This window comes from Cotesia glomerata, linkage group LG4 (genome assembly GCF_020080835.1).
Source record: "Cotesia glomerata isolate CgM1 linkage group LG4, MPM_Cglom_v2.3, whole genome shotgun sequence".
NCBI lineage: Eukaryota > Metazoa > Arthropoda > Insecta > Hymenoptera > Braconidae > Cotesia > Cotesia glomerata.
The window spans coordinates 28,348,549-28,359,962 of NC_058161.1; the positions used below are offsets into that span (position 1 = coordinate 28,348,549).

General features: G+C 30.9%; 1 protein-coding gene across 1 annotated transcript in view; it reads left to right on the forward strand.

The window, feature by feature from the left end:
- LOC123262415 (ionotropic receptor 25a) overlaps positions 1 to 3,000 on the forward strand; it is a 44,135-nt gene extending 41,135 nt beyond the window's left edge. The window contains exon 5 of the mRNA XM_044724606.1: positions 1,914 to 3,000. Within this exon, the coding sequence (XP_044580541.1) occupies positions 1,914 to 2,274 (361 nt within the window). The 3' untranslated portion in view covers positions 2,275 to 3,000. The remainder of the gene's footprint in view (positions 1 to 1,913) is intronic.
- The last annotated feature ends 8,414 nt before the right edge of the window (positions 3,001 to 11,414 follow it).

An 11,414-nucleotide genomic window follows, 5' to 3' on the forward strand; every position in this document is an offset into this window, starting at 1 on the left:
ACGCCCCTACCCACTAAACCCTAAACCCCTTTTTTCTTCTATCCTCTGATCCCCCATGGTACCGCCGTAAGGCATTTCTTCGCGGGGGGAGGAATTAGCTGCCGCTCTTCCTTCTGGTGGCTAAGATGTTTTTTATTTCTATCTCCCTTCTAGTTTCTGTTTTCTGCTCTTTTTCTCTCGATGGACCGCAACTCTGTAAGCACTTCAGTGGCAAAGGTGCTCGTGGCGTTCCAGACAGCTTCTGATGACAGCATTTCTTCTACTATTGTCTCCGGTTGAATTCTCTTTTTTAGAATCTTCTCTAATTCATCGCGCTGTTGGTTAAAACGAGGACATGCAAAGATCACGTGCTCCACGTCTTCAGCGACACCTGGGCAGGATGGGCACTCCGGAGAATCGTCGTGCTTAAAGCGGTGAAGATAGGCTCGGAAGCAGCCGTGTCCTGACAACATCTGCGTAAGGTAGTAGTTAACCTCTCCATGACTCCGGTTCAGCCAGTCGTCGATCCTCGGTATAAGACGATACGTCCATCTTCCTTTTTCTGCAGCGTCCCACTGGAGCTGCCATCGGTCGAAGCTGTTTTGCCGTTCTTCAGTTCTGAGCTCTTCAGCGCTTAGTGTAGTTGACCTTTTACGATGATAAAGGTGTGTGTGTGTGTGTGTGTGTGTGTGTGTGTGTGTGTGTGTGTGTGTGTGAGTATGTGAACCGCTTATAACTTTTGAACGGCTTGACCGATTTCATCGCGGTTGGTGCCATTCGAAAGGGCTTGACCAGACTTAGATTTTGAAAACTATTTGGACTGATTCAGATCAATAGATTTTGAGAAATCTTCAAAAAACTGAAAAAAAAATTTTTTTCAAATGTGGTTTTTTTGGAATAACTTTTAAACGGCTTTATGGTTCAATTCCAAAAACTAATCAGCCTTCAACCTTGAAAAATCACGTCGATCGCCACCAGTCCGGTCAAAATCGGTTAATTCGTTCGAGAGATATCATGAACGAAAGAAAACCGAAAAAAGTGTTTTTTCGGAATAACTCCAAAATTCCTAGCGCGATCAATTCAAAATTTGAGATTCTTTGTGAGGCTTGAAAAACTGCGTCGAATACTTCTAACCGCGTAAAAATCGGTTTATTCATTCAAAAGTTATTGCGGTTTAAAAATTCAAAAAATAGTGTCTTATCAAATCTCTATCAGACTTTTGAGCTCGAAGAGCTTTCAAGCATAGGAAAGCAATCTCTTTGAGCTCGGAGAGCTCAAAATAACCCATAAATTGTATTTTTGAGCTCGAAAAGCTCAAAAACGTCATTGATGCAATTTTAAGCGCCTAAGTATGGAATTAGCGGGAAGTTGCAGGGATGGCCTTCAGGGTCAACCGTTTTCCTAATTTTTTTTTTTGACTTTGAACTTCTGGCAGGGGACTGTTCTTAAAATGCCTGGGATAAACTTTGGTTTAATGAATTTAATGAAACAAATTAATTTTCGGTACTTTTTATCGAAGAAGATTGTTAGTTAACTAATTAAGTTTATAAACATTATGGACCAAATTATATATTATGAACAAATAACTTAAAATTTAATCTTAAAGTTTTAATTTTAGGAATGGGACAGCTCAGGGGACTGTTATTTTGGTGGTTTACGAATTTATAGCAAAAAAACCAAAATTTATTTCATTTTAGTTTTCAATGCTCCAAATAGAAATGTTTTTTTACTTTCGTAATAAATTTATTTTAGGAACAAAATAACAATTTTTCTAATAAAAAAAATGCCTGGGACAGCAAAAAACATCCTTACAGAGAATCACCCATATATTAAAAGCAGGGTCAAATACGTTTTACTTTGAAGTATGTTCAACTACTGAGTACTTTACGTTAATTCATTTTAAAACAATTCAATATTTTTTTCCCATGTTTTAGGATATTAAAATTGTTGAACCAACGTAAGCTCGAGTCCTTCAAAAGCAAATGGTGGAGCAGAAACCCCAACAAAAGAAATTGTGAGAAGGAAAGCAGCCAGAGTGATGGTATAAGTATTGAAAACATCGGTGGAGTCTTTATTGTTATATTTGCCGGGATTTTACTTGCTTGCTGTACTCTAGCCTTCGAGTACTGGTATTACCGCTACAGGCCACGTGTTAATGCTAAGAAACTGAGAAAAGCTAACGCTCAAGAAGGAACTAAGATTTCTTCTCAGCGGGTTAAGCCGACGAGGTACAATTTGAAACCAGCGCGGAAAGCTTTCGAAGATAATGGTATTGAGTTCCGTGGGAGATTTTAAATTTTTGAATTTCCCGCGGGTGTAGTTGTGGAGGTTTTTAGCCTTACAATTGGCAAGCTTGGTGTCAATATGGCTGATATGGAATTTTTTTGATTATACTGCTGTGATAAGCACAAAAGTAGTCTGCAATAATCATGAAATCGAAAAATTGTAATTTTTCTTTTTAAAGTATACTTATTTTTCTACAATAAACTCTAAGCAATTTATAAGTTCAGGTTTTCACTTGAGGGATATTTAAATTGCCAATTAAAAATTAAAAGTCCGACTATCAAGAGTAATTTGCTAAAATAGATTGTTTTTTTATTTTTTAAGTTTAATTTTAAACAATTGATGATTTCAATTTAAAAAAATAACTTTTTAAAGTTATCACTTATAACGCGCCATGTAAGCAGGATTGCGCTCACAGTTCTCAACTGATCTTTACGAAAATTTGTGGGCTTATTCTGTGGATCAATACTAAGATCAAGTTTGAAGATGAGCAAAATCGGCCGGTTAGTTTACGAAATGTGAATGTTCGAAAATTTTTTTTATTTCTAAAAAATTTGGAATTTCGTATATTTTATGGAAATAATTTTCTAGATGTAAAAGATAGATTAAATCTATTAAATTTATCTCAAACTTCATTTAATTACCTTCAATTGATGCTATTATTCGTCTAGTTTTGATGATTTTTTTAATCAATTCCATGATTTTGAAAATTTGAAAAAATTTTTCAATTATCGTTTTTCCGCCTTTTTTCTTTAAATAATTTTTAAGCCTTAAGAGTTAGCTTAAATCAATTAAATTGAATTAAATCTATTTCAAAGTTGAATTGAATTAAATCTATTTCAAAGTTTACATGATTATCTTCAATTTTAGCAATTATTTGTCGACTTTTCATACTTTTTTCAATTTATTTCGTAGTAGGAAAAATTAAAAAAAAATCAAGAATAAATTAATTTTAAGCTTTTATCATCAAATGACTTTCATCTCTTAAAAATCTTATTTTTTAGGTAGATGTCTTTGAATATCTATTTGTTGTAGTCGGTCTCATATCGTTATTTGCAAAAATATGATGGACATTATTGCCTTTTAATAACGTGTTTTTTTCAATATTCAAACAAGGAATCTATCTATCTATATCAGGTGTGGTTAAATGGCGCTTTTTAATTTAAAATTTACTTTTTTGTTTAATTTTAAAGTAAAAATGTTCAAATTTTACAATCTAATTTCTAAAACTCATTCTTATAATGTCAAGTACTAGTTTTGTACTTAGCACGGCAGAACACTTACAAAACATTTTTAAAAAATCTATTTTCATAAGAAATTAGATAAATATTTTTATAAAATAATTCCGAAGATATTTTTATAAACGGTGACTTTTGAACGAAACAAATTACGGCCAAATACAGAGAAGAAACTGCAAATTAATAGTATATTACACCCCTTGGGAAGGAAAATAAGAAAAGCCTCAGATCACATGTAATTGTTGGCCGAGGCGAAGCCGAGGTCAACAAACATGTGATCTGAGGCTTTCTTATTTACTTCCCGAGGAGTGTATACTATTTTTTTGCCCTCCGGGCGGAAAGTGGCAACTTTCGTCCCGCTGCGCTAAACAAAGTTGCCGCTTTCCGCCTTCGTCGAGCAAAAAAATAATATACACTCCACGGGAAGTAAATAAGAAAGCCTCAGATCACATGTTTGTCAACCTCGGCTTCGCCTCGGCCGACAATTACATGTGATCTGAGACATTTCTTACTTTACTTCCCTAGGTGTGTAATATACTATTTCTTTATTCACGGCCGAAAGCACGTACTTGCTACTTCTGTTGGGAATCAGAAAGACCGACATTTATGCTTTGGTAGGGGCGCGCATGCGCGCTGCTCTAGTGCGCTGGAAGAAACTAGTTGTGCACTGAATTGATGTACGAGGCAGCGAAAAAAAAGTATTCACCAGAGCTGACGCGGTTTATTGTGCACTCAGGCCTAACCTTAAAATTGCTTTTGTAGGTTCTTATGTCGTTGTGTGTTGAAATTTATAATCTAAAAAATTATATCGAGTGAAAAATAATAAAAATTTTAAAAAATGAATGCGTTATCATCATCAAAAGGAAATTTTAAGGAATTTCGATACGGAAGCTAATCTAATTATAAGAACAGATACGTTACCTAAAAAGTCTGCAGATAAATATTTACACAGAAAGAAAGGTTCACTTGAACCAAGAAAATATTTTTCTTCCTAATTATTTTCTTGACACAAGAAATTTCACTTATTCCAACAAAATTAATTCCCTTGCTTCAAGAAATACGTGTCTTGATCCAAGACAATTTATTTAAATCAAGAAAATTTTCTTGTTTTGAGAAAATTTCTCTCTTGTTCCAAAAAATTAACTTCTTGACAGAAGTAAATTTTCTTGTCTTGAGAAAATTTTTCTTTTGCTCCAAAAAATTAAATATCTTAATAATAAATTTTCATTAATATTTTTATTGACGAACATGTCAAATGGGAAGATCAAATAATATTGAATCATTTTTTTTCATTCATTATTAATAATTTTTATAATTCTTATAGTTCATGTACTGGTAATAGTTGTGATGAAAAAGAAAATATGCAATAATTAATTAAAAATAGTTGACAAATTACTCGAAATAATTAAAATTCTGATAAAATTAATGATTTTAATGTATTTGAGTAATCAAAAATTAATAAAAATAAGACTATTCAATTGAATTAATTTAATTTTAAAAAGTTACTATTATTTTTGTCTATTTAGATGAAGTCGATGCCCGCCCCCGACTAGCCGCACTCGCTTCGCTCGTATCGCAAATGTCGGGCGGGCATCGACAACATACTAAGAACATTTAACTGTAACGTTAATTGATTTGTAAGTCAGCGTACTTTCGGCCGAAAATAAAGAAAAATAGTATACACCACATGGGCAGAAAGTTTGAGATTCCTGCACTGTGCGCCATGATGCCCGAGGCGAAGCCGAGTGTAGGAATCTCTCACAGTGCAGGAATCTCAAACTTTCTGCCCTTGTAGTGTAATATACTATTTCTGAGCTTGGTAAAAATAATCAGAATTTGTGTAAGTTCTAATAAAAGAAAAAGAAATTGCCTTATGATTCAACATACTTAAAATTTACTTGAAAAATTAAAAATAATTTGATAAAAATTGTTGGATAAACATTTTTATAGTGCCTTGGCTACTTAATCCTGAAAGCGAGCAATAAATAGTATTGACAGAAATGAGATACCTAGGGGTTAGAGATAATCAAATTCGATTAAGTCGAGTATCATTGTGTACACTTAGTCTCAAACAAATGACCAGATAGTCAGAGAGTCGAGTATTAAATTTGTATCGGAAACCTAATTTCCTAATGACAGGAGGTCTTAATTTAATCTGAGATTATCATCCGTATATGAGATTAATCAAGATTCGTGTGTGTGGTTGATGTTTCAATTGCTAGAGTAGATAACATTGATTATAACTCAATCGGAAATTATAAAACCGTATTAATTACACTGTTAAAAATTTCGATTGTAATTTTAAAAGAAATGTATTGGAAGCTAATAGGCAAAACATTTATTTAAAATTACAATCGGGTATAGTAATATTACAAAAAACATATGGCTCTGTGAAGTTACTAATTTTACAAAACGGTTTTGTAATTTTAAAGATATTTTTAGATCAGCTAAGTTTGTAAAATTACAATACTTTCTTTGAATTTTACTTTAATTGAAATAATAAAAAAGAAAGATTTGATTTAATATTTGTTGTCGTTTTATTTTTATGAAGCACTGACTAGATTTTGCACCTCAAGTAGACCTAATTTTTACAACTCTGATGATATAAAGTGAAAATAATATTTACCCTAACTAAGAATCGAACGCGAGCCGCGCGCTTGCTAGACCGTTACCTAACGCCCTAAGCCGTACGACCGATAGGTTATTAAACATCTTATTATTCTTATAAGCTAATCCTATGTGGTGATTGAGCATTACGGCTTATTATTTATTATTTACATTATTTGTGTTATTTAATGCTGTTTATTGATGGAAAATAACTAACTTTTACATTATTTCTAATTTATTGAATATTATAAAAATTAAAGTCTAACACATACTCATTAAAATATATTGATTTCGAAATGATCGTTTGAGCGTAATATTAAAATTTATAAAAGATAAATGATGCCTCGAATTTATTATTACAAATAAACTTAGACTAAAAATTAGTAAAAATAAATATGAAGGATATTGTTGTTTTTACACGCTTTATATTAGCTTCACTTGTATGTCAGTTTGTTTGTCAGTTTGTATGTCAGTTTGTCAGTATGTCAGTAACTCTCCGTGGGTAATCTGCGCGCCTGCGGCCTTCCTTGGTTCTGGTAGCCGTTTCTCAGGCTCGCTCTCTGAAATCGAACTCTGATTCCCCGTATTTATAATATTTATAAATAATTATTTTTTATTAGCTTCACTTGTATGTCAGTATGTCAGTATGTCAGTATGTAACTCTCCGTGGGTAATTTGCGCGCCTGAATATTTTTGATAATCAACAAATAATAGTTTAAAAACTAAAAATCACGCTTTTATAAATAAACCAAACTAAAAAGTAAAAATAAATAATAGTTTAAAAAACTAAAAACACGCTTTTATAGAAAACCAAACTAAAAATAGAAAATAAATTTAAATTAAGAATAGTGTTAAAAATTTCAATAAATATAAATTAATAATAGTGTAAATAAAAAAAAAATGTATTTTATTTTAAAAAAAGCGTGGGGTGCTTTTTAAGATATTATCAAAATGATAATCACTCTACTCATATCTGTCAATAAAATATTTATAACTATTGACACCATGCACCTCACGCTTTTTTAAAAATAAAATACATTTTTTTTATTTACACTATTATTAATTTATATTTATTGAAATTTTTAACACTATTCTTAATTTAAATTTATTTTCTATTTTTTAGTTTGGTTTTCTATAAAAAGCGTGTTTTTAGTTTTTTTAAACTATTATTTTTTAGTATATAAATATTCGTAAAAGTTACTTTTTCTCTATCGATACCTAGTATCAAATAGAATAAATAATACAGACAATGATCGGGACATTTCATCACTATATAAACTTAGCTTATAAGAATAATGAGATTTGTAACGACATATCGTTTGAACAGCGTAGGGGGTTAGGTATCGATCTAGCACGCGCGCGACTCGGGTTCGAATCTTAGTTACGGCAATTGCGACTTTCACTTTCTCTCTTTAAACCGACAATATTAGGTCTAACTAAAATAATAAACATTCGAAATCAGCATCGGTGCTTCATGAAACTCTGAATTATTTTTCATAATTTACTTTTATTATTATTATTATTATTAATATTATTTTTGTTGTGTTCTTATTATTGTTATCATTATAATAGCGTATAGAGATAAAAAATCATTCATTTGTGCGAGTTCAGAAAAAAGAGCTCTTTAAGAGCTCGTTTTGATGAGTTCTTAAAGTCTACAATAAGCGGCGCATTCGACCTCTTCAGAAGGTTTTAAAGGCGTCTTTTAGACGTAGACTCTGACGTCAAAATCAGAAATCTGAGCTCATTCGGAATAACTTAATACGTCATTTTGCTATCTGGAAGGAAGCTTCCCTGATTGTTTTTGCGATGATGTCCGTATGTCTGTATGTATGTGTGTGTGTGTGTGTTTTTTTTCGGAATTACTTCAAAATTCCTGGCTCGATCGATTTAAACTTGAAAATTTTTCATAAAGCTTCAAAAACTGCGTCGAATGCTGCCAACCGCGTGAAAATCGGTTCATTCATTCAAAAGTTATTGCCGTTTGATAATTCAAAAAATTGTGTTTTATTAAACTGCTATTAGAGTTTTAAACTTGATGAGCTCAAATTGACACAAAAATAATAATTTTGAGCTCGAAGAACTCAAAAACGTAATGTATAGTTTTGAGCGCTTAAGAACAAAATGAGCGGAAAGTTGCAGGGATGGCCTTTAGATTTAGATTTTTAGATTTTGTTTATTTTATGCCAAGGCACAGGCCAAATGGCAATTTCAAATACAGATATATTACATATGATTGAATATATGAGGTGATAAACATGAATACATAATATATAAATTTTTTTTTTTTTTTTTTTGCTTTTGATGATACAATAAAAATTAAAATGCATTTAAAGTGAAAGATAATGTAAAAAGAAAAGCTAAAAGGTATAAACGAAGAAATACAGTGTGAAGATCTGATTTGATTCGATTTGATTTATATTCATTTTGATTCAACTAATAATAATAAGATAGTAATTAATAATAATTAAATAAGTAAGTAAATAAAGAGGCTCAACCTTGAGCAGAAAAGATCAACTAATTATCTACATTTAAGAAATAGTCAAACACTTTACTTTTGAAGACTTCTAGACTATTAGAGTTTACAATGTCACTCGGTAATTCTTCCCTTTAGGGTCAACCGTCATCCTAATTTTTTTAATTAACACCCGAGGCAAAAATTTGAAGACTGGAATGAAACTGCCAAAACTATCGATTACTATTTTTGCAGTTTTAAAATTAGTATAGAAAACTGTATTTGAAGATAAAACTGAGTTGAACCTTCTAGTTCCGAATATTCGACGATTCAGGAGCATCAGGTTGAACTTAAGTTCATTTTGATGATAAAAAAAAAGTCATTCAGTTTTAAAACAGGTTGATAATTTAGGCAGTCGGAGAACGATTTTCGTTAATAATAATTTGGTGTAGTTGATTGTGTTCGCGGTTGTGATATCAATGAGATGTATTCTATTGATGTCGTAGTTTTAATTAATGAATTTAGAAAATTGAATGGCAACTTCTATAATAAATTTTCTAAAAATATTATATATCTGCTTACATTTTTTTTATTAATTTTTTTTTTTTTTTTAATGAATTGAAATCACAACGATAATCAATGAACTTAATTGTGAACTGTACGTATGAACATTCCATTTATAGACAATTAATTAATAAAGCTGAAAAATCAAATAGAAGAAATTTATTCTGGACGGGACTCGATCGTGGAACCTCAGGATTCGAAGTCTGGAACGTTAACCACAAGGCTGCTCTCAGATTTAAAAAACTTCCATTATTCTTCACTTTTAAGACTCAAAGATATCTGACTTAGAAAATCAGGTTCTCCAGTTCAAAAACAGAATATTCAATTTGATAGGATAAAAGAAATGAGCTTGATTTCAACTTTATCAGACTGACTCGAACAAATAATTTGGTCAGCATCAATTCAGGTTCATATTTTATTGTACAGAAGGTCGTTCAGTGTCAAAAAAGCTCAAAAAGTTGATGCTGGTTTGAAACTGGAAAGCCTAAATAATACTCTGGTTCCATTCAGTTTCAAATCAGTTTGAACCTTAATGCTTATATCAGGCTGAACAGTTTGATTTCAGTATCAATTCAGCTTAGTCAGTTTCATATTAAGTTCAATTCAGCTTGAACAGTTTAACCTAAGCTTGAAATCAGTCTCAACAGCTTCAATTCAAGCTTCAAATTCTTGCCTCGGGCAATATATGAAAAATTTTTTAAATTGAATAATCGAAATCACTTATATGCTTTATAATATTTAAACAATGGGTGTCAATAACTAGTTGATAATTTTTAAGTTGAATCTCATATTGACATCCAGTCGACAGCGCTATGACGCCTTTTTTTACTTTAACCTAAAAAATTTACTGTAAGAGTTTGAACTCTTCTCATTCAATAAATTAATTTCTACATTTTTAATAGTAATTAATCATTTATGGAAATTATTATTAATAAACTTTAATAATATTGATTACTTAATAATAAGTTTCGATAAATAAGAATCACAGTCAATTTATGATGATAGTCAACTTATAATAGATATTTAGGTTGCATTCGAAGATGCTCTATCTCTAAACATATAATTGAGAAATGACTTTGTATCTCCAGAACTATTGACATTTTTAAAGATATAAGCTCATCTCGATGTTACACTCATTGAGACCTTTCATTTGAGTACCCACATCAATTTTTCATATATTTTATATATTTATATATATTATATATATGTAAATATGAAATATATATCAAAATGCATGTGGGTACTCAAATGAAAGCTCTTGATGAGTGTAACATCCGGATGAGCTCATATATTCAAAAATGTCAATAGTTTACCAGATACAAGGTAATTTCTTCATTATGTATCTAGACACAGAGCATTTTTGAATGCAGCCTAAATTCTTAGTATAATAAATTAACTATCGGTGAGAATGATATGAAACCTTGAAAAGGCACAACTCCAAGCAAAAACCCATTTTATCACATAAATACACTGGCCACAAAATTTTCCTTATTCTGTTAATAATATAGATTATTATTATTATTATTATTATTATTATTATTATTATTATTTTTATTATTATTATTATTATTATTATTATAATTATTATTATTATTATTATTATTATTATTATTATTATTATTTAATTCCTATAATCTTCTAGGAATTCTTCCTATACCATTATGGGAATAGTTCCCATAATGATATAGGAACCATTACTATATCATTATGAGAATTTTTTCCATAATATTATAGGAATGATTCCTATAATATTATAGGAATGGTTCCTATAATTGTATAGGAATCATTCCTATAATTATAGAAACCATTCCTATACCATTATGGGAACCATTCCTATCGTTATGGGAAATGTTCTCATAATTCTGGGAAAATTTCCTATAATTTTGGGAACAGTTCCCACAATTCATGGGAACAGTTCCTATAATTCCCTGGGAACTGTTTCCATAAAATTATGGGAATAGTTCCCATATTTTTCTTTCCGTGTAGGTTCGATTCCCGGACGAAATTTTTTTTTTTTTTTTTTTTTTTTTTTTTATTGTTTCCAGATGTACAGTTATTTTTAATAACTCTGTTACATTTTACAATTGTTTATATCCTCAACCTGTATTTCCTGCTTTATTATCGAATTTTCTGCTTTTTATTTTTGCGGCTGTGGTCCGACTTGTGCTTTCTGTACCGTATTTACCCTGCACCTTGCCTCTCAGGCTGTTGGAACAGAATCATGGGGAAACCACAGAGAAAACCCATGATAGTACAGTCGGAGCTGGGCTAAGTCTACAGTGATTGAT